Here is a 23,919-nt window from a genome sequence, read left to right as displayed (position 1 = left end):
AACTCTGCCCCACTACTCGTCAGATGCAGGGCTCACCTACCACAGGGAAAGGAGGTATGTGCTCTAGAGACAATGAAAGACAATCCCCCAGAAAAGGCAAGAAAGCCATGTGCGTCACAGCCTATAATTTGTATGATAATATCAAGGTTGCGCTGATCTAAAGGCAGGATTCATAGTGCGTACATGTTCTCACTGAAGGACAGTAAATAAAGTAGGAATCAGGGGTGATTCCTGGGACTGGGGTTACTTAGAAGTCAACGTGGCAGATTAGCATCCAAGATGGAGTCACTTTTGTCTCCACAAAAATGCAGGACAGGTCTCTGGGTGGGCCTGGACAACCCAGTTCACATTGATTTCTCATTTGGATTCTCAAGAATAAATGTAGAATGTGCTGTGAATACAACCTGAGATAAGGAGAGGCTGGCCAGAACAACCCGAGCACTGTTCCTGTCTCCGCCTAGAAACAGAATGACTTCAATGCTTTAGCCCAGCAAGTCATGCTCCCCAGGGCATAAAACCCAAGGCCGGTTTAGTCATGTTTCCCCAGGGTGTAAAACTCAAGGCGGGGCCAGTGCGGTGGCTCACTCCTGTAATCCCAGCACTTTGAGGGGCTGAGGTAGGTGGATCACCCGAGATCAGGAGTTCGAGACCAGCCTGGCCAACATGGTAAAACCCCATCTCATCTAAAAATACAAAAGTTAGCTGGGTGTGGTGGCGGGTGCCTGTAATCCCAGCTACTCGTAGGCTGAGGCAGGAGAATCGCTTGGATCTGAGAGGCAGAGGTTGCAGTGAGCTGAGATTGTTTCACTGCACTCCAGCCTGGGCAACCGTGAGACTCTGTCTCAAAAAGAAGAAAAAAAAAACCTCGGGCCGGGCGCGGTGGCTCAAGCCTGTAATCCCAGCACTTTGGGAGGCCGAGGCGGGTGGATCACGAGGTCGAGAGATCGAGACCATCCTGGTCAACATTGTGAAACCCCGTCTCTACTAATACAAAAAAATTAGCTGGGCACGGTGGCGCGTGCCTGTAATCCCAGCTACTCAGGAGGCTGAGGCAGGAGAATTGCCTGAACCCAGGAGGCGGAGGTTGCGGTGAGCCGAGATCGCGCCATTGCACTCCAGCCTGGGTAACAAGAGCGAGACTCCGTCTCAAAAAAAAAAAAAAAAAAAAAAAAAAAACCTCAATTTTTTTGGGGTGGGCTGCTTTCCCTCAGATGCAGTGGAAGTGGGTATGCACAGATAAGACTCCAGCCCATGCAGTTTTTCTGACCCTTGGGGGACTGGTTCACATGCGTCCTAGGCTTCTGTGGTCCCTTGCTGCCTATCTCTAAGTAATAAACCCACCTCATGTAACTTGTGTATGGGTGTTCTGTCTCACTAGACTCAAACAGATTGGTAACCAGTTCACAGTAAACCTGCTTCACAAGTACTAATGACTACTGTAACAAACAATTCCCTGCATAGCAGAACTAACTCTTTTTCCAATGCCAGTGAGACAAAAATAATGCAGGTCACAGGAGAATAGAAAATTCCAGGCAGCAGTTTCACATGACTAGCAGAAAGGAAACCCGAAGCAGGCTGAGTGCAGTGGCTCACACCTGTAATCCCAGCACTCTGGGAGGCTGAGGCGGCTGGATCACCTGAGGTAAGGAGTTCGAGCACAGCCTGACCAATATGGTGAAACCCCATCTCTACTAAAAATACAAAAATCAGCTGGGCGTGGTGGCGCGCACCTGTAGTCCCAGCTACTTCAGAGGCTGAGACAGGAGAACTGCTTGAACCCGGAAGGCGGAGGTTGCGGTGAGCCGAGATTGTTACTGCACTCCAGCCTGAGAGTCAGAGTAAGACTCTGCCTCCAAAAAAAAAAAAAAAAAACCACTGAGTTAGCCATGTGGGATATCTCCCACCTATTATCCCAGTGCTTTGGGAAGCCAAGGTGGGAGTATCGCTTAAGGCCAGGAGTTTAAGAACAGCCTGGGCAACATAGTGAGATGTTGCCTTCACAAAAAATTTAAAAACTTGGTTGGGTGTGATGGCACATACCTATAGTCCTAGCTGCTTGGGGGACTGACACAGGAGAATTACTTGAGCCCAGGAGTTTGAACCGCAGTGAGCTATCATCACGCTATCGCACTCCAGTCTGGGTGCAAACAAAACCTTCCTGTCTTCATAGCTTAATACAACAAAGATTTATTTGTTTATGCTATAGATTGGCAGGGAGGATTTTCTCATGTTTTTAGTCAGGGCTTGAATGATTCTGATCATTAAGATGATACCAGTGGCCTGGGGGAGGTCCCCAAACTCCAGTGAGCAGAGATCGAACCACTGCTCTCCAGCCTGGATGACAGAGCAAGACTGTCTCAACAACAAAAAAAGGAAACCTGAAGTAGCTGCAGAAGCTAGGAGTCAGTAAGACCCTGAAAAGCAGGGTGTGGGCCAAGCTGGCTAAGAATGACTGGACCACATGCTGCTGGACTTGACTTATTTTTCTCCTAGGGCCTCATTATCCTGCCATTAACATACAAAATCGGCCGGGCATGGTGGCTCACGCCTGTAATCCAAGCACTTTGGAGGCCAAGGCGGGCGGATCACCTGAGGTTGGGAGTTCAAGACCAGCCTGACCAACACGGTGAAACCTCGTCTCTACTAAAAATACAAAAAATTAGCTAGGCATGGTGGCACGTGCCTGTCATCCCAGCTACTCAGGAGGCTGAGGCAGGAGAATTGCCTGAACCCAGGAGGCGGAGGTTGTGGTGAGCCGAGATCGCGCCATTGTGCTCCAGCCTGGGTAACAAGAGTGAAACTCCATCTCAAAAAAAAAAAAAAAGAAAAAAAAAAACATACAAAGTCACACATCCACCACAGTTGGCAGTTCCAGGAACACCCATATTTGGTAGAAAAATGGGTGGCACCATCATTCCAAGAAATCTCCACCTTTTTTCCAGGAATCTCCATGAATAGTACACCTCTTGGTTAAAGAAACTTGTGGGCTGGGTGCGGTGGCTCAGGCCTGTAATCCTAGCACTTTGGGAGGCGGAGGTGGGCAAATCACGAGGTCAGGTGTTCGAGACCAGCCAGGTCAACATGGTGAAACCTCATCTCTACTAAAAATACAAAAAATTAGTTGGGCGTGGTGGCGGGCGTCTGTAATCTCAGCTACTCGAGAAGCTGAGGCAGGAGGATCGCTTGAAACCAGGAAGCGGAGGTTGCAGTGAGCCAAGATCGTGCCACTGCACTCCAGCCCAGGCGACAGACAGTGCCAGGCTCCGTCTCAAAAAAAAAAAAAGAAACTTATAAGGTAGCAGCCCCTAATACCCTGGTGTGTGACTCTCTCTTGAGCACACCTGCACTCCCCTTTCTTGAGTGTGTACTTTTTGCTTTGCAATAAGTCTCCATACTTTCACTATTTTCTTTTTGTTGTTATTGTTTAATTTATTTTTATTTTTTGAGACAAAGCTTTGCTCTTGTTGCCCAGGCTGTAGGGCAATGGTGTGATCTCGGCTCACTGCAACCTCCACCTCTCAGTTTAAGCAATTCTCCTGCCTCAGCCTCCAGGGTAGCTGGGATTACAGGTACCTGCCACTACACTCAGCTAATTTTTTATATTTTTAGTAGAGACGGGGTTTCACCATGTTGGCCAGGCTGGTCTTGAACTCCTGACCTTCAGGTGATCCACCTGCCTTGGCCTCCCAAAGTGCTGGGATTGCAGGCATGAGACACGGCGCCCAGGCACTTCTACTGTTTTCTGACTCATCCTTGAATTCCTTCTCCCATTGGGGTCAAGAGCCTGGACACTGGCTGGGGGCGAAGTTCCACTGGAGTTTGGGGACTTCCCTAGGCCATCTTGATGATCAGAATCATTCAAGCCTGAGCCCTGACTAAAGACATGAGAAAATCCTCCCTGCCAATTGATGGCATAAAAAAATCAATCTTCGTTGTATTAAGCTATGAAGATAGTAAAGGTTTTGTTTGCACCCAGACTGGAGTGCACTGGCATGATCATAGCTCACTGCAGCTTCAAACTCCTAGGCTCAAGTAATTCTCCTGTGTCAGTCCCCCAAGCAGCTAGAACTATAGGCATGTGCCACCATGGCCAGCCAGGTCTTAAATTTTTTTGTGAAGGTGACCTCTCACTATGTTGTCCAGGCTGTTCTTAAACTCCTGGTTTTAAGCAATACTCCCTCCTTGGCCTCCCAAAGCACTGGGATAGCAGGCGTGAGACACCCTGCATGGCCAACTCAGTGATTTTTTTTTTTCCTTTTTGAGACAGAGTCTCTCTCTCGCCCAGGCTGGAGTGCAGTGGCACGATCTTGGCTCACTGCAACCTCCACCTCCTGGGTTCAAGCAATTCTCCTGCCTCAACATCCCAAGTGGCTGGGATTACAGGCACCTGCCACCATGCCCAGCTAATTTTTTTGTATTTTTAGTAGAGATGGGGTTTCACCATGTTGGTAAGGCTGTTCTCGAACTCTTGACCTCAAGTGATCCACTGCCTCCACCTCCCAAAGTGCTGGGTTTACAGGAGTGAGCCACTGCGCCTGGCCAAAAGTCAATGATTTTTATATGCTTTCCCAAATTGACTAATGACACTGCGCATTGCTATATGTGCATATTTGTCGTCTGTACACATTGTGTATTCTCTTTCAAGGCAGAGGTATGGGTATTAATGTGAGAATAGGACAGACGTTTCCTATCTCAGACCTACAACGTACTTCTCCAAGGAACCATGGTATTATTTAGTAAAAAATTGTATTTGGAGATCATAATCTGTGCTCTGCTTGACTTTTTAGCCTGTGAGCCTATTGACTCTGTTTGATTTCTTGGCCTCTTTTTCTAAGTTCTCAGGGAACTTGTTCCGGCAGAAGCCTAGAACAAGAAACCACTACTATGAGACTGTGATTTATAATAAGAAATATACATTTGGTCTTCCCTAGTTCCTGGCACCCAGCTCATAAACCCTGTAATTTCCGAAGTGATAACAGCTAGAAAGGTGAAAGAAGCCTCTGTTGTTTCATTCATAAAAAGCATCCCCCCAACCAATTAATTTTTTTTGTTGCCCAGGCTGGAGTGCAATGGCGGGATCTTGGCTCATTGCAACCTCCGCCTCCTGGGTTCAAGTGATTCTCTTGCTTCAGCCTCCCAAGTAGCTGGGATTACAGGCGCCCACCACCACACTCGGCTAATTTTTTGTATTTTTATTAGAGATGGGGTTTCACCATGTTGGCCAGGCTGGTCTTGAACTCCTGATCTCAAATGATCCACCTGCCTCAGCCTCTCAAAGTGCTGGGATTACAGGTGTGAGCTGCCGTGCCCAGCAAAATCCCCTTTTAACCACACCTGAATTTATGTTAATTCGGTGACTTTTGGAAATCAACAAATGTGGAGCTGGTTGCCAGGGGAACTAACCATGTGATTAAAAGTCTGGCACTTTCAGCACCCCATCCAACTGACTTCCAGGGAGGGGAGAGAGGCTGGAGATTGACTCAATCACTAATGGCCGATGATTTAATTAACCATGGCTATGTAAGAGCCCTCCGTAAAAGGCTAAAAGGATAGAATTCAAAGAGATTCTGGGTGGGTGAGTCCAGAACAGGTGAACAGGTGGAGTTGCTGGGAGAGTGGTGTGCCTAGAAAGAGCAAAGAAAGGCTGGGAGCAAAGTTTCTGGATACAAAAATCACTGTATAAAATTAGTAGCATTTCTGGCTGGGCTTGGTGACTGACAACTGTAATCCCAGCACTTTGGGAGACGAGGTGGGTGGATCACCAGGTCAGGAGTTCGAGACCAGCCTGGCCAACATAGTGAAACTCCGTCTCTACTAAAAATACAAAAATTAGTCAGGTGTGGTGGCGCATGCCTGTCATTCCAGATACTCTGGAGGTTGAAGCAGGAGAATCACTTGAACCTGGGAGGCGGGGGTTGCAGTGAGCCAAGATCTTGCCACTGGACTCCAGCCTGGGTGACAGAGCAAGACTGCATCTCAAAAAATAAAAATAAAAAATAAAATAAAATAAAATAAAGGGCAAAGAAGCTCCCAGGCTGGCACAGTGGCTGACTCCTGTCATCCCAGGAATTTGGGAGGCCAAGGCAGGATTGCTTGAGGCCAGGTGTTTGAGATCAGCTTGGGTGACATGGTGAGACTCTGTCTCTACAAAATGAAAAATAAGCCAGGCCTGTAGTCCTAGCTACTTGGGAGACTGAGGCAGGAGGATTGCTTGAGTCCAAGAGTTTGAAACTGCACTGAGCTATGGTTCGGTAGTAGAGACGGGGTTTCACCATGTTGCCCAGGATAGTTTTGAACTTCTCACCTCAGGTGATCCACCTGCCTCAGCCTACTAATGTGCTGGGATTACAGGCATAAGCCACCGTGCCTGGCCTTATTCTTGATTTGATTTCTTTATTGGTTACTGGTTTATTTAGGCTATTATTTCTTTTTTCTTTTTTTTAATTAAAGACAAGGTTTCACCATATTGGTCAGGCTGGTTTCAAACTCCTAACCTCAGGTGATCCGCCTGCCTCAGCCTCCCAAAGTGCTGAGATTACAGGCGTGAGCCACCCTGCCCAGCTAAATTTTGTATTTTTAGTAGAGCTGGGGTTTTGCTGTTTCGGCCAGGCTGGTCTTGAATTCCTGACCTCAGGTGATCCACCCAGCTCGGCCTCCCAAAGTGCCACGATTACAGGCGTGAGTCACAGCACCCGGCCCTTTTTTTTTTTTCTTTGACTAGTCTGTCTATTAGTTATTTCAAAGAAGTAGCATTATTTCTATTGAACCTCAATGTGTTTTTTACAACGCTACTGTGGTATAATTTACACATAAAATTTATCCATTTACAAAAATGAAAGTTTACAATTCAGTTATTTTTGGCAAATTTACCAAGTTATGAAATTGTCACCACGGTGCAGTTTTAGAACATTTTCATCACCCCAATTAGACTATTTATTGTTCATGTACAGTTAATTCCCATTTCACACCAGCTCCAGGCCACCATTAATCTACTTTCTGTCTGTATGGATTTGCCTTTTCTAGACATTTCATATAAACGGAAATTTGTAGAACACAGGGCCTTTTGTGTCTGGCTTCTTTCACTTAATTTTATTGAATGAACCTCTTTATTTTTATTTCTTATTTATTTATTTTGAGACGGAGTCTTACTCTGTTGTCAGGCTGAAGTGCAGTGGTGCGATCTCAGCTCACTGCAACCTCTGCCTCCCAGGTTCAAGTGATTCTCCTGCCTCAGCCTCCCAAGTAGCTGGGACTACAGGCGCACGCCACCACGCCCAGCTAATTTATGTATTTTAGTAAAGAAGGGGTTTCACCATGTTGGCCAGGATGGTCTCAATCTCTTGACTTCATGATCCGCCCGCCTTGGCCTCCTAAAGTGCTGGGATTACAGGCGTGAGCCACCGTGCCCGGCCCCCCTCTCTTCCTACCCCCACTCCCAGAAGCTCTCAGAGCTTGTCAGAGTCTTCTGACCTTCAGAGCCCTCCAGGCCTACAACATTCTGGGAAGTCAGAGCCTTCATCTCCTAGCATGGAAGCGACCGTCTTGGTCTCCCCACCCTCTTCGTAGAGTTGGCCAAATGTTCTGAAACAAATGAAAGACCTGCCTTTCAGCATGTCCTGGGAGGTTCAGACAGCGCTTGACTCAATGAGAACAGTCAGCGTTGAGTGGCATTTCCTTCCTTTAGAGCAGCTGTGGAAGCATTCTGGACGGCCAGGACACCCTCTGCACCGACCACTACCAGCATCGCAGGCTTCTGTAGCTGGCTTTCCCAGTGGAAAACCGTGCCTGGTGTTTGCACACCGCTCAAGAGATATTTTCTTTTTTTTTTTTTTTGAGATGGAGTTTCGCGACCGTTACCCAGGCTGGAGTGCAATGGCGCGATCTCGGCTCACCGCAACCTCCGCCTCCTGGGTTCAGGCAATTCTCCTGCCTCAGCCTCCTGAGTAGCTGGGATTACAGGCACGCGCCACCATGCCCAGCTAATTTTTTGTATTTTTAGTAGAGACAGGGTTTCACCATGTTGACCAGGATGGTCTCGATCTGTTGACCTCGTGATCCACCCGCCTCGGCCTCCCAAAGTGCTGGGATTACAGGCGTGAGCCACTGCGCCCGGCTCAAGAGATATTTTCGAACAAAGCATCGAGGAAGGGGCAAAAACACATCAACATAGCCGTTCTCTGGGGTTGGGGATATTGAAGTGTGACATTAGCAAAGACTCAATTTGTTTATGAGAGAGGGTCCCCATAATAAGCCTTGCAGACTGCCCGTTCCCCCGCCCTCTCCGTATATTCAGGTAAAAGCATGTTATAACCGTCTAGAGGACAAACAGGCAACAGTAGCAGTGAAGTGACTCAAGGGGCCAGGATCCAGGACGAGGGTGCTCAAAGAAGACTTGAGTTTGATCTGTATGTAGTGCGCTCATCTATTTTGAAACCGGAAAACAAAAAATTAAAGTTTTTATTTACTATGCAAATACATCTGCAAACCCATCATGAAGTAAAGATAAATTAGTGCCAAAGGAGCTCTTTCTCCCAGTCCTCTAATCCTGGCAGGTTTGCGGATCGCGGAGGGGAGCTCCTGGAAAGCCGGCCCTGCAGGGACTGGCGGCGGCTGCCTCGGCGCTCCCCATCGCACACTAGGAGGCAGCACCGCGCCGAGGAACCCGCAGCGGACGGGAAGCCGGGGTGTGAGGCCCGGGCGAGTGCCCTCGCCCGCCGGCGTCCCCATCGGAAAAGTGGGGGCGAGGGCAGCCTCGTGGGACAGCTGCGGGAGGATTAAATGAACGAGTGCAGTTTACCTTCTGGTCGCTGACAGCGATCCGTGGGCGCTCGAGAAATGCCAAGTCGCCGTCCCGCTCGCTCCCACAAAAGTTTTGGGAGTCACGCGGCGTGGCGGGAGGTCTCCTGAGACCTCGAGCGGTCGCACCCAGCGAACCCCGAAGCTTCTCCAAAGCCCGGCCCGCGGCTCGCGGCGCCGGGTGTGCGGGGACTACAGTTTCCAGAGTGCCCTGCGGCGACGGGCGGAGCCGGGGAGCACCCGCAGCCAATTAGGGGGTCTCGGGGCGCTGCCGGGGAGCAGCAGGTGGAGCCCGGCCGGTGGGCGGGCGCGGGGACGGTCCCCCGGAACGGGTCCAGGGCTCTCGCGGGCAGGGCCGGCGGGGGCTGCGGGGCCGGCACGAGGGAGGCGGCCCCGGGGACCGGACAGGGCGGGGGCGGGGACGCGGCCGCCTGCGCGGTTCCGGGTGCTCCCGGCGCGGCGCTGCCCGAAGCGCACTTGATCGAGGTCGGGCTGCGGGGAAGGGCGGATCTGGGGAGAACCCCCTAGAGCCGCGGCGTCCTCCAACTCCTCCTCCTCCTTCTCCTCGCGGCCGCCAGAGCCACAGCCACAGCCAGAGCCTGAGCCTGAGCCTGAGCCGGCGCCACCGCGCCCCTGGCCATGGCTTTCGCCAATTTCCGCCGCATCCTGCGCCTGTCTACCTTCGAAAAGAGAAAGTCCCGCGAATACGAGCATGTCCGCCGCGACCTGGACCCCAACGAGGTGTGGGAGATTGTGGGCGAGCTGGGCGACGGCGCCTTCGGCAAGGTTTACAAGGTGAGGGCGCGGAGGTGGGTGGCCGGGCGCGCGTCGAGGAGCTCCGGAAGGAAGGGGCGCCAGCCCGGCCCCCGCCAGCCTGACTCTGGTTCTGAGGGCTGAACTCGGGGTTCCTGGCTCCCGTCCCAGTGACTCTTGTTCTTTGGGGGGAACAGCACCCGACCCGGCCGAGTCCCTGTGTTCTGGGCGCCCCCTCCGGGCACGGCTGCCGCCCCCGCCCCAGCCTTGTTTCAGAGCACTTCCTGTGCGTCCCGCACCGCGCTCGGCGCCGCACGGGGAGACAAAGGGGCGCTGACAGGACCTCAGCATCCGAGAGGGCCACTCGAGGCACCTTCCGAGGACCTTCCGTAAAACTGTGATACGGGGCACACTTTTTAAAAAGAGAGACCACACAGATGCTGTGGGAATATCGAGGCGACGGGGACCGAGAAACTCGGCTGCGCTTGGAAGGATTGGGAGTTGGGGACACATCTGAAGATGAGCCAGAGACTGGGGAGAGGGGTGGGATGGCCTCTGGAGTGAGAGGTGGGGCCGGGCAGAGGGGGAGGTCCGGGTCTGGTGAATGCCGAGCCGCGGGGAACAGATTTGATTCCGTCGGTCTGAGTCACCGCTGGGGAGTCTCCCAGCCTGCAGTCACCTCTCCCTTAGAGGAAGACGGGGCAGAGTGCTTTTGTGGAGTGGATGGGGCAGAGCTGATTGAATCTAGAGAAGTGAGACAAGAGGACGTTGGTTTCTGTTATTGGGAGCTAATTCTGAGGTGCTGAATTGTTTTAGGGAGCCAACACCTACAGCTTGATTCCCTCCTTTCCCCTAAGAAAACTTTTACTGGGAGACTCCCACTTGTTAAATTTGTGTATATCTCCAGGAGAGCACCTCTCTCCTAAGCCACCATCCTCCTCCTTGGGGCTCCTGTAGCTTGTGGGCCACTCTGACCCCAGGATTGCCCTTCTAGGAGGCTGGACCACAGAGAAGGCTTCTCTTCTGACTTGAAAATGGTCTATCGTCTAGTTACCAAAATTATTCCTAGATGACAAATGATAGCATCATTTGGGAGCTTGTGAGAAGTGAAAAATCTCAGCTGGGAGCGGTGGCTCACGCCTGTAACCTCAGCACTTTGGGAGGCCAAGTTGGGCAGATCACAAGGTCAGGAAATGGAGAACATCTTGACCAACATGGTGAAACTCCGTCTCTACTGAAAATACAAAAAAATTAGCCCGGTGTGGTGGTTCATGCCTGTAGTCGTAGCTACTCCGGAGTCTGAGGCAGGAGAATTGCTGGAACTCTGAAGGCAGAGGTTGCAGTGAGCCGAGATCGCACCACTGCACTCCAGCCTGGGCGACAAGAGCAAAACTCGGTCTCTCTCTCTCTCACACACACACACACACACACACACACACACACACAATAGAAGTGAACAATCTCAGGCCCAGCTCAGACCTACTGAATTAGAGTCTACATTTTAATAAGATCCCAGGTGATTCCTAAGCAAATAGGTTTGAGATGTACTGCCCTAGAGACTTGGAGTGGTGGCAATGTTTTTCTTTTTCTTTTCTTTTCTTTTCTTTTTTTGAGACAGGGTTTTCCTCTGTTGCCCAGTCTGGAGTAGAGTGGCGCGATCTTGGCTCACTGCAACCTCTGCCTCCTGAGCTCAAGTGATTCTCATGCCTCGGCCTCCTGAGTAGCTAGGACTGCCTGGCTACACTTTGTGTTTTTTGTAGAGTTGGGGTTTGGCCATGTTGCCCAGGCTGGTCATGAACTCCTTAGCTCTTGAGGTCAGCCTGTCCGCCTCCCAAAGTGTTGGGATTACAAGCGTGAATCACGGCGCCTGACCTGGAGTGGTGGCAATTTTGAGACCAACCAGGCCCACCTGGTGCCTCTTTTCTTTTTTTGAGACGGAGTCTCACTCTGGCAAGCAAGCTGGAGGGCAGTGGTTTGATCTCAGCTCACTACAGCCTCCACTTCCCAGATTCAAGTGATTCTCCTACCTCAGCCACCACGCCTGGCTAATTTTTGTATTTTTAGTAGAGACAAGGTTTCACCATGTTGTCCAAGCAGATCTCGAACTCCTGACCTCAAGTGATCATCTACCTGCCTTGGGCTTCCAAAGTGCTAGGATTACAGACGTGAGCCACCGTGCTTGGTCCGGTGCCTCTTTTGTTACCTTACCATCTTCCGTCTGAGCCCACACTTCCTGTTACGGGGTGGGGAGAGGTCTTGTGAAGAGAGACAGTGTTTTTGGACTGCCCCGATTTGCTGTCCTCCTGCGCCTGAGGGCCTTGTGCATATTTGAGGGCAGCCAGCTCACCCTCTCCTCAGCACACCTTTTCTTTACTCTTCTCAGAGCTGCATCTTCCTGCTAGTGGCACCAGAGAATGGTCCTCAGCCTTGTATCTGTCCCTGGACAGTGTCAGTGGCCTTGCCTGACTTAGACAGAGCCTGCCCCTGCAGCTGTGCTCTGACTGCCATGAAGGCAGCTGGATCTTTGGTCAGCTCACCACAGGACCCACTTTCTCCAGAATGTTCAGTTGGTATTTATAGTGTATGCTGTTCGCTCTCAATGTTTTTTTTTTTTTTTTTTTTTTTTTAAGATGGGGTTTCACCATGATGACCAGGCTGGTCTTGAACTCCTGACCTCAGGTGATCCACCCACCTCGGCCTCCCAAAGTGCTAGGATTACAGGCGTGAGCCACTGCGCCCGGCCTGCTCTCAGTGTTTTTTTTCTTTTTTGTTTCTTCATTAGGGAAATGAATTTTGTTTCTTTCAATTGCCTTCTTGTCCCCTTCCCTGCAATGTATCTTGGCTTCATAGGGTTCATTTTCCTTTAAACTTAAATGCAGAACTTTGCTTTTATGCTGGTAAGATTTCCCCTTGTCATTTTCGGTTGTGTTTCCGCCTGCTTTAGCCCCGTAAGACTCCCCTGTTACTCTGAAAGTTTCATACAAAGGAACTCATACAGTTCCCAAGCATTACTGTCTCCTCTTGGTTCTCCAAAGCATGTGGAAAGTGTTTTTTAAAAAGTGACTCCAGGGCCAGGCGCCGTGGCTCACCCCTGTAATCCCAGCACTTCAGGAGGCCGAGGTGGGTGGATCACTTGAGGTTAGGAGTTTGAAACCAGCTGGGGCAACATGGCAAAACCCCAACTCTACTAAAAATGCAAAAATAAAAAATTAGCTGGGCGTGGTGGTGCATGCCTGTAATCCCAGCTACTTGGGAGGCTGAGGCAGGAGAATTGCTTGAACCCGTGAGGCAGAGATTGCAGTGATAAGATCACACCACTGCACTTGAGCCTGGGTGACAGAGGGAGACTCCATCTCAAAAACAACAACCGCAACAAAAAGATGACTTTAATTCTCAAAGTTGTGAGCTGGCTCCACCACAGCCCTCTCCCCCTACCTCTCTGAATCCACGATTTTCTCTTAATTAAGAGAGAGCCAGACCAAGAGAGCTATGTGATGGCTGATAGACCTGAGCAATCTATTCTATTACCTACTTGGCCTTAGCATGTGCCCCTCTGACCTAAGCCAACCCCATATGCCTTGGTGCCCAGAGAAGAGAAGGGACTAGCATCCAGGGCTCTGGGCCTTAGTTGAACACTTTTTCCTTAGTCACCAGCTAAGGAAGACCCATCCTGGATCAGAGATCACTGTCACCCAGGCTGTCTACTCTGGAGAGGTGCTGTTGACTCACCCCTCCTGGCTGAAGTCGAAGCAGGTATTGCTTTTACTAAAGACCCCTCTAATCAAGGACCATGACTCCTGCCCATGTGGTTTGGTTGTTCCCTGGCCTGGTCACTGAAGTAACCCAAACCAAACATACATTCCATCTTGGTTTTGTGGCTGGAACCAGAGATTCCGTTTTGACACAGCACCTGAGAAAGCAGTTGGCAGGGAGCTGAGGAGGGACCGCCAGCAGTTCTGTTTTTCTTCTGACAGCCCAAGTGATGAAGGCTTCCTGAGGTCTTTCCTGGCCTTGGAAATTTGAATTTGTCAACACTATTGGGGAGGACTCTAAGATTCCAGATTTCCTGATGAGTCTTCACATTAGCAGTCTCCAAGATATCAAGCCTCTTTTTTCCTCCTCTCCCTGATAAGTCTTTATCTATCTGCCTCAGGAGAAAGGTAGGAGGATAGGATTGATTTTGTGCAACGTCAAGCTCATTCTAACCCAATCCCTTTGTGATTACAAATTGGTTTCAAAAGAAAACCATTCTTAGTTCATTACTAGAATACAAACTGGGCTGGGTGCAGGTGTGGTAATCCTAGCCTGTAATCCCAGCACTTTGGGAGGCTGAGGTGGGCGGATCATGAAGTCAGAAGTTCAAGACCAGCCCGGCCAATATGGTGAAACCCCATCTCTATTAAAAATACAAAACATGGGCTGAGCATGGTGGCTCACGCCTGTAATCTCAGCACTTTGGGAGGCCGAGGCGGGTGGATCACGAAGTCAAGAGATCGAGACCATCCTGGTCAACATGGTGAAACCCCGTCTCTACTAAAAATACAAAAAATTAGCTGGGCATGGTGGCGTGTGCCTGTAATCCCAGCTACTCAGGAGACTGAGGCAGGAGAATTGCCTGAACCCAGGAGGCGGAGGTTGTGGTGAGCCGAGATCGCGCCATTGCACACTCCAGCCTGGGTAACAAAAGCGAAACTCCGTCTCAAAAAAAAAAAAAAAAATTAGCCGGGCATGGTGGCACATGCCTGTAAGCCTGTAATCCCAGCTACTCGGGGGGCTGAGGCAGGAGAATTGCTTGAACCTGGGAGGCAGAGGTTGCAGAGAGCCAAGATTGTGCCACTGGCACTCCAGCCTGCACAACAGAGAGAGACTCTGTCTCAAAAAAAAAAAAAAAAAAGTAGTTTACAAGCTATTTGGTTTTAAAATTCTTATCACTGAAAATAATCTTCATTTTGAAGAGAAGGTAGAAAGGGGAAAAGGTGATAGGTTGAGTGGGAAAAGCTGACTTTCATGGGGTGTGCTTGCTGTTACAGCAGCAGGCAGCACAGGTTCTCATGCACCCAGTGTGGACAGGGAACGTGAGAAATGAAAGGAGTTGGGTTAGCAGGCCGAGATGATTTTTCTGCTTCTTTTTGTTTGTTTTTAGAGGCAGTGTCTTACTCCGTCACACAGACTGGAGTGCAGTGGCACCATCATTGCTCACTGTGGCCTCAAACTCCTGGGCTCAGGGGATCCTCCTGCCTCAGCCTCCAGAGTAGCTGTGACTATGGACACACGCCACCACACCTGACTAATTTTAATTTTTTTTTTTCCTTGAGACAGAGTTTTGCTCTTGTTACCCAGGCTGGAGTGCAATGGCGCGATCTCGGCTCACCGCAACCTCCGCCCCCTGGGTTCAGGCAATTCTCCTGCCTCAGCCTCCTGAGTAGCTGGGATTACAGGCACGCGCCACCATGCCCAGCTAATTTTTTGTATTTTTAGTAGAGACAGGGTTTCACCATGTTGACCAGGATGGTCTCGATCTGTTGACCTCGTGATCCACCCGCCTCGGCCTCCCAAAGTGCTGGGATTACAGGCGTGAGCCACCGCGCCTGGCCCTTAATTTTAATTTTTGTAGAGATTGGGTCTCGCTATATTGTCCAGGTTGGTCTTGAACTCCTACACTCAAGTGATCCTCCTGCCTCAGCCTTCCAAAGTGCTGGGGTTACAGGTATGAGCTACTGAGCCTAGTATCCTTCTTAAAAATTGCTTTGCCAGCCTGAGCAACATGGTGAAACTCCATCTCCACCAAAAATGCAAAGAATTGGCCAGGCGCGGTGGCTCACACCTGTAATCCCAGCACTTTGGGAGTCCGAGGCAGGCAGATCATGAGGTCAGGAGTTTGAGACCAGCCTGGCCAATATGGTGAAACCGAGTCTCTACTAAAAATACAAAAATTGGGCCGGGCGCGGTGGCTCAAGCCTGTAATCCCAGCACTTTGGGAGGCCGAGGCGGGTGGATCATGAGGTCAAGAGATCGAGACCATCCTGGTCAACATGGTGAAACCCCATCTCTACTAAAAATACAAAAAATTAGCTGGGCACAGTGGTGCATGCCTGTAATCCCAGCTACTCAGGAGGCTGAGGCAGGAGAATTGCCTGAACCCAGGAGGCGGAGGTTGCAGTGAGCCGAGATCGCGCCATTGCACTCCAGCCTGGGTAATGAGTGAAACTCCGTCTCAAAAAAAAAAAAAAAAAAAAAAAAAAGTACAAAAATTAGCCGGGCATGGTGGTGGGCACCTGTAATCCCAGCTACTCAGGAAGCTGAGGCAGGAGAATCACTTGAAACTGGAAGGGGGAGATTGCAGTGAGCTGTTATAGCCCTGCTGCACTCCAGCCTGGGCTAAAGAGTGAAACTCCATCTCAAAACAAAATAATAATAAAAAAAATTAGCTGGGCGTGGTGGCATGGGCCTGTGGTCCCAGCTACTCAGGAAGCTGAGGTGGGAGGATCACTTGAGCCTAGGTGGCAGCAGTTGCAGTGAGCTGAGATCCTGCCACTGCACTCCAGCCTAGGAAACAGAATGAGACCCTGAGACCCTGTCTCAAAACAAACAAACAAAAAATAGAAAATTGCTTTGGTTTTGATTTTTTGTTGTTTTCAAACTTTTTTTTTTTCAAGATGGAGTCTTGCTCTGTCACCCAGGCTAGAGTACAGGGAGGCAGTCTCAGCTCGCTACAACCTCCGCCTACCGGGTTCAAGCAATTCTCCTGCCTCAGCCTCCTAAGTAGCTTGGGATTACAGGTGCGCACCACCATGCCCAGCTAATTTTTGTATTTTCAGTAGAGACGGGATTTCACCATGTTGGCCAGGCTGGTCTCGAACTCTTGACCTTGTGATCTGCCCTCTTTGGCCTCTCAAAGTGCTGGGATTACTGGGATGAGCCACCAAGCCTGGCCTTTTTAAACCTTTAAAAAATTTATTATTTTGCAAAATTGAGAGTTTACCAAACAAACAGCAATTAAAAAGAAAAATATTGCTCTAGGTTCTATGAATGTCTGTTGACATTTTGATGTATTTCCTTCTAGACTTTTGATGTTATGGTGAAAATTTTTTTTCCTGCTTGGTTGTAATCTATGTAACTATAGTGTTTTATGGTATCTTTCATTTCTAAACTGTATTGTTCTAAATGTTTCACACATACTTTCTGGGATGGCTCAGGGCCCTCTTAATCCTAATCTTTTTTTTTTTTTTGTGACAGTGTCTGGCTCTGTTGTCCAGGCTGGAGTGCAATGGCACAATCTTGGCTCACTGCAACCTCTGCCTCCCAGGTTCAACTGATTCTCCTGCCTCAGCCTCCCAAGTAACTAGGACTACAGGTGCATGCCACCATGCCCAGCTAATTTTTGTGTTTTTAGTAGAAATGAGGTTTTGCCATGTTGGCTAGGCTGGTCTTGAACTCTTGACCTCATTTCATTCACCTACCTCGGCCTCCCAAGGTGCTGTGGTTACAGGTGTGAGCCACTGCACCTGGCCATCTTGACCCTAATCTTATTGGATATTTAAGTAATTATCTCCTCCTTATTATTATTACTATTATTTACTATTAAGAAGTTAAAATATGGCTGGGCACGGTGGCTCACACATGTAATCACAACACTTTGGGAGGCCAAGGTGGGAGGATCACCTGAGGTCAGGAGTTTGAGACCAGCCTGGCCAACAGGGCGAAACCTTGTCTCTACTAAAAATACAGAAATTAGCCTGGCATGGTGGCAGGTGCCTGTAATCCCAGCTGCTCGGGGAGGCTGAGGCAGGAGAATCGCTTGAACCCAGGAGGCGGAGGTTGCAGTGAGCTGAGCTCGTGCCACTGCACTCCAGCCTGGGGGATAGAGCAAGACTGTCTCAAAAAAGGGAAAAAAATTTAAAATAGATTAAATAATCATATGCCAGACACTGTGCTAGGCACTTTACTTAATATGTAATAGAAGACAATTATGCCTTTGTAAAAACCACAGAGCTATGCAAAATCATGCAGTAAATACTAGAGGTCTTGTGGGAAAAATGGGGTTGAGAGCACAGCACTCAAGAACTTCATCAGTGGCATCTTTTAAAAAAAGTTCAGAATCTAAAAACCAGTAGTGTAGTTTTACACAAGTTACGTGGAGAAGACACACACACACACATGCTGCAGTAAGTAGGCATTTTACTTAAAAAAGATGCGCCACATGGGTGTGCGAGGGTGCTGGGAAGGCAGCAGTGTGGGAGGCTGTGGAAGGAGGTGCATGCGCGTATCATCTGATGGCAGATGCACATGGGTGGGGCTCAAAGGCGGTTGATGGATGTTGGAGGTGTGTGCCTGTGTGTTTTGTGCATTCTTTCAACACCCAGATCAGCTGAAAGCAGTTTTCTGCATTCACCTACTGCATTCACTTGCTGTTTCTGTACGTAAGCAAACACGACCTTAGCTAATGCTCAGAGTCAGTCCCTAGCATGTCGATGGTGTTGAAGCAAAGTTGGCAGGTTCGAAATAAGGGTTTTCACAGAGGTGACTGTATCTTGATGAACAGCTTTGTACAGTTCTTGCTGTATTTTATTTTATTTGAGACGGAGTCTCACTCTGTCCCCCAGACTGAGTGGTGTGATCTCGACTCACTGCAACCTCTGCTTCCTGGGTTCAAGTGATTCTCCTGCCCCAGCCTCTTGAGTAGCTGGGATTACAGGTGTGCGCCACCATGCCAGGCTAATATACGTATATATATATTTTCTATTTTTAATAGGGACGGGGTTTCATCATGTTGGCCAGACTGGTCTGGAATTCCTGGAATTCCTGACCTCAAGTGATCCACCCGCCTTGGCCTCCCAAAGTGCTGAGATTACAGACATGAGCCACTGCACCCTGTTGTTAACTGTATTTTAAATTATTTTTTAGGCTAGATATATATTTTTTTCAGATGGAGTCTCACTTTTTTACCCAGGCTGGAGTGTAGTGGCACCATCTTGGCTCACTGCAACCTCTGCCTCCCAGGTTCAAGTGATTCTCCTGCCTTGGACTCCCGAGTAGCTGGGATTATAGGTGCCCGCCACCGTGCACAGGCTAATTTTTGCATTTTTAGTAGAGATGGAGTTTTGCCATGTTGGCCAGGCTGGTCTCGAACTCCTGACCTCAGGGGATCTGCCCACCTCCTCCTCCCAAAGTGCTGGGACTACAGGTGTGAGCCACCACGCCCGGCCTAGGCTAGACTTTCAAAGGGAATTACTACGTCAAAGCGTATGCCTAATGGAGGGTGATTTTAAAAATAAAATGAGATAAATTAATACAGGTCCCTTTTGTCTCTTGCTATTGCTGAGGACCAATCCCCAAGTCCTCTCAGACCCCTCAATTACACAGGGGGCCTTGGCAGGTGCTGTGCAGAGCTTAGATGCCCCTGCTGTGTGCTGGCTTTAGGAGTGATGTGACATTCTGCCCTCCCTGCCTGGTTGAGAGGAAGCCCAGGTTAAGTGAGGCAGGAGCCCTCCCAGGCCTTCTTGCCCCTCCCTGGGCCAGGGGCCTTCTCCTTTCACCTCCTCTCCTGCCTACTAGTTTGATAGCTTGGGTTTCCGCTTCCTCTGGGGCTGCCCAAGGTCGCAGTGCTCCCCTCCTCCTCCGGAAAGAGATCTGCCCTCAGGCAGTAACCTTGTTTCCGCTCAGCCAAGTATTTTTAAACCCAAGTCCATGCTATTGTGAGTGGGTGACTCAGCCCCCAAACGAAGGGGGTCTGAGCTTCCTGGGGATGACTCCCTTCAAGGGAGTCTGGCTTCTGTGTGGGGCCGTGCCCGCAGCCCTTCGGGACTGATTTCACACTGGCCATTCTGGGAATGTTTTTGGCCGATGCGAAAGCAAGCAGGGGGAAGGGACTGAAACAGATGGACCCGCCCTCCATCTAGGACTCTCCTGTGGCCTGGCCTCCTGAGGTTACCTAGACTGGGGGAGCTCTCCAGAGGCTGTCACCCCATAGACCCCAGAACAGCCCTGGGTGGTCACTCCCAGGCCCACTGCCATTGAGGGTAGTGGAATGGCGGTGGTGAAGGGAAGAGATTTGGGGCTCAGTAGGATCTGGGTCCCAGTCCTGGCCCTGTTTGAACCCCACGTAGGCGGCCACCTCCTCTTCTGAACCTGAGTCTTGTGTCTGCAAAATGGGGTTGGTTACAGGGCTGAGAGGAATGGAGGAGGTGATGTGTTTAGCGTCTGATCCCCACCCAGGAAGGGCTCAGGAAATGATGATGAGGTGTTATTATTGATGCTCTTGGTGTCCGATGGAGAAGTTCCTGACCCGCCACTATGTCTTGAACTGGGGACAAGGCCAGATACTTCAGTGTTCATAGCATAGCCCTCATGCCAAGGCTTCCTCACCTGGCACGACTGGCATTTTGGGCGGGTTCTTCTTTGTGATAAGCTGTCCTGCGCATTATAGGATGTTCCACAGGATCGCTGGCTTCTACCCACTGGATGCCAGAACACCTCCTCGCAGTTGTGGCAACTAAAAGTGTCCCCAGACATTGCCACATGCTCCATGGGGGAGGGAGGCATAATGGCTCCATCTGAGAACCACTGCCTGGTGCAGGTGAATGAGACTGGTCTCAAACTTCTGACATTTCTTTATTCAGCCTGGCAGGCAGTATTTGCTGACCTCCTGTGCCAGGTCTCTGGGTGTGCAATGAAAGATGGGCCTTGCAGCCAGAGAAGCCGGGGTTTGCATCCTGGCTGTCCCATGTAGCCACTGTGTCCTTTCAGGCGAGTGGCTTGTCTCGGCTTCCCCATGAGTACAGTGGGGCTGACTACGTCCTCGGGGGCTACTGTGGGAATCACATCAGTAGCTCACACAGCGGGTATTCAGTTGGCCACAGTAGGTGCTCAGGATAAGAAGGTGGCCTCCCCTGCTGCTTCTAGTGTGTTGTGGGGGAGGAGACAGGAAGGTGCGTGCCATGACAGTTGTACAGGGACAAACAGGCAGGCAGCCATGAGCGGGGAAGCTTCCACCTGGTACAGCAGGCGGGATGGTGATAAGGTGGAGAGAAGGAAGTCCAGGCCGGGAGAGAGGCCGGCCCATTGAGGCCCGACGTTGCTGACTGCTGGCTGTTAGGCCCGATGTGGCCTGAAGATGGGGCCGTGCAGTGTGGCCCCCATGGGAGTTGAACTAAATTTAAATTGATTGCCAGGATTTTTAAATGAAGAGATTTCACAGAAAGTCCCAGATTTCTGCCTTCTAAGTATCAGATAAGCTGGTCCTGGGCCAGGCACAGTGGCTCACGCCTGTAATCCTAGCACTTTGGGAGGCTGAGATGGGTGGATCGCCTGACGTCAGGAGTTGGAGACCAGCCTGGCCAACATGGTGAAACCTCATTTCTACTAAAAATACAAAAATTAGCCAGGCATGGTGGTGCACACCTGTAGTTTCAGCTACTCGGGAGGCTGAGGCAGGAGACACACTTGAACCTGGGAGGTAAAGGTTCCAGTGAGCTGAGATCGCACCACTATACTCCAGCCTGGGCAACAGCAAGATTCTGTCTCAAAAAAAATATGATAATAATAAGATAAGTTGGTCCCTTCTGCATCTGGGCCAATGATGCTGTCCAAGGGAGTGTCACACAGGCCACACAGGCAATGGCAGCTTTTCTAGTCATCTCATTCAAACCAGAGGAAAAATAGGGAAATGAAGTTCAATGGTATATTTATCACTTCAGCATGTGATAAATGTGAAATTAAAGCAATGTGCTAAGTCCTTTTTCATGCGAAGTCTTTGAAATCGGTGGGTGTTGCTCTAATGGCACATCTCCCTTTGCGTGGCCATGTGTCAGGTGCTCGACAGTGACAGGTGGCTAGTGGCTACTGTGTTGGGCTTGACACATCTGGCCTCTAGTGTTACCTTCTCAAACCCAGTGGTCATTGGATTTGGGAACTGAGCATGGCCAAGGGCAGGGCCAGATCTGCAATAGCATTTGGGGGCATGGCTCATTCGGGTTGCCATACAAAATACCATACACTTGGTGACTTGCAAACAGTAAACATTTTATTTCTCATGGTTTGGAGGCTGGGAAGTCCAAGATCAAGGCTCTCACAGAGTTGGTGTCTAGTGAGGGCCTGCTCAGCTCCATACATGGTGCCTTCTTGCTGTGTCCTCCCATAGTGGAAGGGACAGTGGGAGAGCTAGCCTTCTGGGGTCATTTTTTTTTTTTGGGGGGACAGAGTCTCACTCCTTCGCCCAGGCTTGAGTGCAGTGGCATGATCGCAGCCCACTGCAACCTCCACCTTCTGAGTTCAAGAGATTCTTCTTCCTGCCTCAGCCTCCAAAGTGGCTGGGATTACAGGCATGCGCTACCATGCCTGGCTAATTTTGTATTTTTAGTAGAGACAAGGTTTCTCCATGTTCGTCAGGCTGGTCTTGAACTCTTGACCTCAGGTGATCTGCCCACCTCGGACTCCCAAAGTGCTGGGATTATACAGGCGTGAGCCACCGTGTCCGGTGCCTGGCTCTACGTCTTGCAGGTTGGGTGATCCTGAGGAATTTACTTATCTCTGCCTCAGTTTCTCAAGCTGTGAAATGGTGCTGGTAATGGTACAATCGCATAGGGCTGTTGGAAGATGAAATGAGATAACCCATGGAAACCACTTGGTCTAGGACACTGGAAGAAGTCACATAGGTGTTAGCTCTAGACTGTTTATTGAGCACTTAACAGACTATTCTTGTGCCAGGCCCTGTGGGTTCCAAAGTGAACAAGGTAGATGAGTAGGGAGTTGACTTTTGCTCAGTTCTTATCTGTCCATCATTTATTCTTCTATCCCCATGAAAGGCAGGGGGATACCCTCACTCCACACCTGATGAAGCAGAGGCCCAGAGGGGTACAGTGACTTACTCAGGGTCACACAGCTTTTTTATGGCAGAGCTGGGACTTGCACTGAGATCTCTCTGGCCAGGAGCCTGTCTCTTTTCTCTTGCAAAGCCCAGAGAGAAAAACAAAGGGGCTTGTTGGGCAGTCCACGGTCGCTTCAACACGGCGTCTGCTCTTGGCCTTGTGGTTTCTGTGCCCAGGAAGGTCACCTTCTTTGCAAGCCTGCCTCAGCTGGATGGCGATGGATGGTGGCCTCTCATGAAGAGGAAGTGGTGAGGGGTGTAGGCAGGACTAGCACAGGAAGTGGCAGGGGAAAGGGGTGGGCGCCAGGGCAGGGAAGCCGAGTGCTCCTGGGGCCCCTCCTGGCACCCTGTGGGTGGGGCTGCTGGGACTGAAGCTGCCTGCAGTGCAGGGTGTCTCTGGGTCCCGTCAGCAGAGCAAGGAGGGCAAGGAGGGCGGGTGCCGAAAGGACTCCTCCTCCCTTCTTCCTCTCTCCCCCAACTCACCTTCCCCTTCACTCTTTCTCTTCCCCTTTCTCTCTGCTTCCCCTGTGATGCATTTTTCTCCTTCTTCCTGAATAGCTTACTGATATTTTCTTACTAACAGGCTATACCAGGGCTAGCACAGTGAGTCACGTCTGTAATCCCAGCACTTTGGGTGGCCAAAGTAGGAGGATAGCCTGAGGCCAGGAGTTCACACCCAGCCTAGGAAATATAGGAAGACTCCATCTCTTCCAAAAAATTTAAAGTTAGCTGGGTGTGGTGGCTCACACCTGTAATCCCAGCACTTTGGGAGGTCAAGGTAGGCGGATCACCTGAGGTCAGGAGTTTGAGACCAGCCTGGCCAACATGGTGAAACCCCGTCTCTACTAAAAATACAAAAATGAGCTGGGCGTGGTGGCAGGTGCTTGTAGACCCAGCTACTCGGGAGGCTGAGGCAGGAGAATCACTTAAGCCCAGGAGTTGGAGGTTGCAGTGAGCCGATATTGTGCCACCGCACTCCAGCCTGGGCTACAGAGCAAGACTCTGTCTCAAAAAAAAAAAAAATTAAAAATTATCCAGGTGTGGTGGCACCAACTGTAGTCCTAGCTACTCTAGAGGCCAAGGCAAGAGGATCACTTGAGGCCATGAGTTCAAGGCTGCAGCAAGCTGTGATCACGCCACTGCACTCCAGTCTGGGTGACAGAGTAAGACCCTGACTGAAAACAGTAACAACAAAAAACAGGCTCTGCCAGAGCCAGAATTAGACACCTAAGACTTGGGGGGAAGGATTGGGAAGAGGAGGCCCTTGACCCAGGCACTGGTGGCTGAATAGTTAACTCCAGCCAGCCTGGGTTGGGTGGTGGAAGGTGGTGGAGGCCAGTGGGGCCTCTGGGAGGAGCTGAGGTAAGCACAGCTCCTTTCTGCTTCTGGACGGGTTCCCCTCCTGCCACTCTGTGACTCTGTACAGCTGTCTCCTCCTCATTCTCGGGCTCTCAACTCAGATTCCCTCCTCAGAGAGGCCCGTCCCTGACCATGGTGGCAGCTGC

General features: G+C 50.3%; 1 protein-coding gene across 1 annotated transcript in view; it reads left to right on the top strand.

Moving 5' to 3' along the window:
* The first annotated feature begins 9,313 nt into the window (after positions 1-9,313).
* Positions 9,314-23,919, top strand: part of STK10 (serine/threonine kinase 10) — a 149,131-nt gene continuing 134,525 nt past the window's right edge. Inside the window, exon 1 of the mRNA XM_064376557.1 lies at positions 9,314-9,591. Within this exon, the coding sequence (XP_064232627.1) occupies positions 9,436-9,591 (156 nt within the window). The 5' untranslated portion in view covers positions 9,314-9,435. The remainder of the gene's footprint in view (positions 9,592-23,919) is intronic.

This window comes from Aotus nancymaae, unplaced genomic scaffold, assembly GCF_030222135.1.
Source record: "Aotus nancymaae isolate 86718 unplaced genomic scaffold, 86718_ANA_hifiasm-v0.15.2.pri h1tg000015l_1, whole genome shotgun sequence".
NCBI lineage: Eukaryota > Metazoa > Chordata > Mammalia > Primates > Aotidae > Aotus > Aotus nancymaae.
This window is presented reverse-complemented; position numbering and strand designations above follow the sequence as displayed.